The following is a 4,311-nucleotide window of genomic DNA, read 5'->3' as shown; positions in this document are numbered from 1 at the left end:
TTTCTTTTGAAAAGCTATCACATTTGATAGGATTTTTCTATATCTTAGTATTATGAGTGTTCATAGTTTTGGTTTAATACCGACTATACAATGAAACTGTTCAAATTATGCAGGGGCTTGATTCGCAGTCGGTCTGAACTTTCTGTCGGTTGGTTTCAAGGGTTTCAAACTTTACTTAATGATTTGGTTTGAAGTTTATACCCAAAAACCAACAGTAGAAAAAACGGACTATACGGTAAAAATCAATATATTTTAATGTTTTAAATATTTATGTTAGATATAGTTAATTATTTATATTTATATTATGTTTAATGAAAGTTAAACTTTGGCCACCATCAATTGGTTCACGGTTTAGAATTTTGGTTTTCAGTAATCAAAAAATCCATTACTAACAATATGACTGGCGTTTTGACTTAAAAACCATTAAAACCGGATTGTTAGCACCCCTACTTTGTATCATGGATTCTCAATCCCATAACTTTAAACCAAACATCTCAGTATCTCACTTTCATTCTCAATCATCCATTATAAAACGCCTAACACCAAACACAGTCACACCTAGAGGTGCACAAAAAAACTGGTTTGGGACCGGTTCATGGCAAACCACTTTCACCCAAACCAGTTCATGAACCGACCCAAATCACCGATTTTGGTACCAGTTCCCCCTTTGAGCAATCAAACAAGTTTTAAAGCCGAACTAGTTTTAGGAACACCGGTTCTAAACCGGACCGAACCTACCTGGACCAGGTCGGCGTCTCTTGCTTCTAAACCGATTTATAAACCAAACCGGTTTGGGTCAAACCGGTTTTGACCAGGCTTTGACCAAACTGGTTCAGTTTATAAACGGTTCAGTTTTAAAAAATCCGGTTTTGTACACGAGAGTCACACCCTACTAAAAAAAGAATCAATTAGACTAATAATTGACCATGATATCATGAATACATGACCCACATAAGTCCAATTCACAAGCAGGCCCAAACCCAAGCAATCCAAAGGCTTTGTGAAAACATGCAAAAAGATCTCTTCAATCTTCATCATTAAGCCCAACAAATTAATCTTCAAATTACCATAAAAAAAACAATATATTTCCCACCAAATGCACCATTTTGTGTAGCCATTCTCAACAATCACACTATCATATAATAAAACTGTATAATAATGATTTAAATTATTGTATAAGAAATATCACTAACGAACGTTTTCTTCGATTCACCACATCTAACCCGTGCGGCAAGAATATAGCAATCATCAACTAATTAACAACAAATTGTAATCACTAGGAAGCAAGAATGAATGTGTGTCGCCTTATTCCTTTCTTCTTTTGCAACCCGTAAATAATTGAGTTTTTATACACTTTTTGATCATTATGCAAACTGTAAACTGAACCTAAATGGAACTTCTTTCCATCGCTTTGTTCTCCAAAAATGACCTGAAAAGTATAAAAGCTTGTCGAGGACGATGCAATGGCACTTCGTGTCCTGCACCCGTTACTGTCACGAATGTCAACCCGTTATATATTTGGCTCCAACCCGCAACCTAACCAGAAAAATCATTAAAAATATTCAAAAAAACTATTATTAAGATACATTTATAAAAAATAAAAAAAATAAAAAAATACCCTAAAACTCATTACCTTTCCATTATCATACCACGGATACCAATTGGCGATCGTTGTAAGATTTAACGCGTCAATTGAGTATCTTGTTGCGGTGAGAGGAACAACTGAGTCGGTATCACCACTGCATACATCATCATCAACTTATCATCAATATAAATGAAATCATTATAAATGAATAAGTAAATAGTAGATGAAGTACAAGAAAGTGTACCTGAATACCCATATGCGTAAGCCCGCATCTATGAGCTCCTTGTAGATGGGAAGCATTGACAACGGGGAGTCCGTCCAATACCCGCCAACAATATCGCTGTAATTAACGAAATACCACATTAATATTATAAATAAATCTTGAAGAGAGTGAAAAAGAATTAAAGATTTAAAAATTTAGAAACATACCTGCATGTTTTCCATGGATATGAAAGCTTAGTTATGTTGGCATGAAAAGCCTCTTGAACTTCAGGTAGATTGAAATACTGATTTGCATAATTCTCCGTGCACGGGTCGTATGCTCCACGCATCCATGGCTTTTCATAAAAAAATTAATATAAAGTTAGACAAGCTAACAGTCCTTTATTTTTTACGGTACGAGGAAATTTTGATATAATAAACTTACATAATGTCCTCTACGCTTAAATGACGAGGTGATACCGCAAGGTTTTGTATATATGCTATAAGGATCAATACGACCCTGTTCGATTTCGGCAATACTTAGAGCACTAACGCATTCAACAGGTGGATGTTCAGAAGAACTTCCCTCACAAGCTTTTTGAAGAGATTTGTAAGTAGAATCTGAAATTAAACCGTGGGTCCACCAATATTCGAATGTGCCAACATAATCATTGTAATCATCAGTAACAGCATTTCCCACCTAAAAAGAATGATTCAAAGTTAGAAATTATGGAATGATGTTGATGCTTATAGAATAATAGTTCAGTTTTTTTACCATGAAGCCCTTGAAGTTAATAACCGGATTCTTTACTCCTTTGTTTCTTTCGTAAATGAGTTGGGATAATTGAGGAACATAATGACCTGAATTTTGTTATTCAATATGCATTAGAACATTTAGCAAAACAAAATATTGTAAATGTAATGTAACAACTAACAAGATTAGTGAGTGTTTTATAAGAACCTGCATAACTTTCTCCGGCGATGTAAAAATCTCTGTATTTGTATTGAGGGAATCTTTCAAACCAATTGACAAGAAATGCGTATGAATCTTCAGCTGCATATTCACAGTACCCAAATTCCAAATCACCATAAAAGTCAGAATCAAGAAAGTTTAAGATAAAAAGATCACAACTTTATGTAGTTTAATCATGTAATTATACCAAAAAGACAAAAATTAGGGAAGGTTAAGCTTAAAGATCACAACTTTATGCAGTTTAATCATCTAATTTTATTAAAAAGACAAAAATTAAGGAAGTTTAAGTTTAAAGATCACACCTTTATGCAGTTTAATCATGTAATTTTGTTAAAAAGACAAAAGTTAAGGAAGTTTAAGCTAAAAGATTACGTTTATGCAGTTTAATCATGAAATTTTATTATAAAGTCAAAAATTAAGGAAGTTTAGGCTTAAAGATCACAATTTTACGCCGTTAATCATGTAATCACATTTTAAAAAAGTCAAAATTAAGGAAGTTTAAGCTTAAAGATAACAACTTTATGCACTTCAATCATATGTAAATACATCATAAAAAGTCAAAATTCAGGAAGTTCAACATTAAAGATCACAACTTTATGCAGTATAATCATGCAATTCACAATCAAAAAGTCAACACAATAAAATATTTCTGGGCACATCAAAAAAGGAAACCTTTTTGCAGATCATGAGCATCATACCTGTTCTTGCATCACCAAAAGTATACAGATCTGATGTAGCGTTTGTATATGAATACCCAACTCCTGCTGGTAATTCAAGAAACAGCAAATTTGCCACTGCCAACATCAAGATTCAAGATTATTCCACCAATCCCCAAAAAAAAAAAAAAAAAAAAACTAACAAATAACAAAACTACACACATTTAGTCCAAGAATAAGGGTTTGTGAAAAGGGTCTTCCCATCAGAATTAATATGCAAAGGCCCAATTTCTTCAGCAGCACCATAAGCCACTGATGAACACCCTGGCCCACCATTGAGCCATAGCAGCAATGGCCTTGACTCTGGATTTCTACTTGCAGGTGACTCAGTCAACCAGTAAAACAATGCTCTACCAGATTCTTGATTCACAATAACATACCCTGAATACTGATTAAAATCAAATGGTGGCTGCCCAGGAAGCTTAAAAATCTTATCTTTTTCTTGATCTGATAAAGGCCCACAGCTTCCAAGAACAACCAATGTGAAGAAACAGAATAAGAAGATTAATGAATTGGCCATGAGCTTGTTTAACTGTTTAAGTTATGGGATATTGGGATAATAATAAAAGGGTTTTATAGACACATGTTTGGAGATAACAAAGGATGGATATTAATATTAATAAATGATTGTAATTTAGTGAATGTGGAAGATTGACTTCAGACGATGGTGTTATGCAGATTGCAGAGAGAGCACAGAGGATGGATGCCAAAGATTTGACGTGAACTATGTTGATTATATTCACAAATTTGATTGATTTGTTGGATATTTTAATATTAAATTTTTTATTTATTTATTTTAGAACGATGAGGTTTAGTGTTTAGACGGGTCATCGCAC

General features: G+C 33.6%; 1 protein-coding gene across 1 annotated transcript; it reads right to left on the bottom strand.

Annotated features, from left to right (window-relative positions):
* Positions 1-1,256: 1,256 nt before the first annotated feature.
* LOC143548523 (serine carboxypeptidase-like 27) lies at positions 1,257-4,002 on the bottom strand. Its single transcript, XM_077039656.1, has 9 exons — positions 3,638-4,002; positions 3,458-3,553; positions 2,748-2,840; positions 2,562-2,647; positions 2,232-2,486; positions 2,015-2,142; positions 1,830-1,925; positions 1,634-1,739; positions 1,257-1,536 (listed from the first exon to the last, which is right to left on the bottom strand). The coding sequence occupies exons 1-9, from the start codon at positions 3,993-3,995 to the stop codon at positions 1,387-1,389; spliced, it is 1,368 nt and encodes a 455-aa protein (XP_076895771.1). The 5' UTR covers positions 3,996-4,002; the 3' UTR covers positions 1,257-1,386.
* Between the last annotated feature and the right edge of the window lie 309 nt (positions 4,003-4,311).

This window comes from Bidens hawaiensis, unplaced genomic scaffold (genome assembly GCF_021521415.1).
Source record: "Bidens hawaiensis isolate Kalapana, Puna unplaced genomic scaffold, B.hawaiensis_p1.1 tig00015194_1, whole genome shotgun sequence".
NCBI lineage: Eukaryota > Viridiplantae > Streptophyta > Magnoliopsida > Asterales > Asteraceae > Bidens > Bidens hawaiensis.
The sequence above is the reverse complement of the archived record's forward strand: the minus strand, read 5'-3'. Positions and strand labels throughout refer to the sequence as shown.

What these genes read in the sequence shown, in the direction of transcription:
- LOC143548523 (XM_077039656.1), bottom strand. Translation starts at nt 3,995, where the DNA reads ATGGCCAATTCATTAATCTTCTTATTCTGTTTCTTCACATTGGTTGTT. An exon ending in TTACGCATATGGGTATTCAG is followed by an intron (nt 1,740 to 1,829) that starts GTACACTTTCTT and finishes TGATGTATGCAG; the next exon opens with TGGTGATACCGACTCAGTTG. An exon ending in CGTGGTATGATAATGGAAAG is followed by an intron (nt 1,537 to 1,633) that starts GTAATGAGTTTT and finishes TTTTCTGGTTAG; the next exon opens with GTTGCGGGTTGGAGCCAAAT.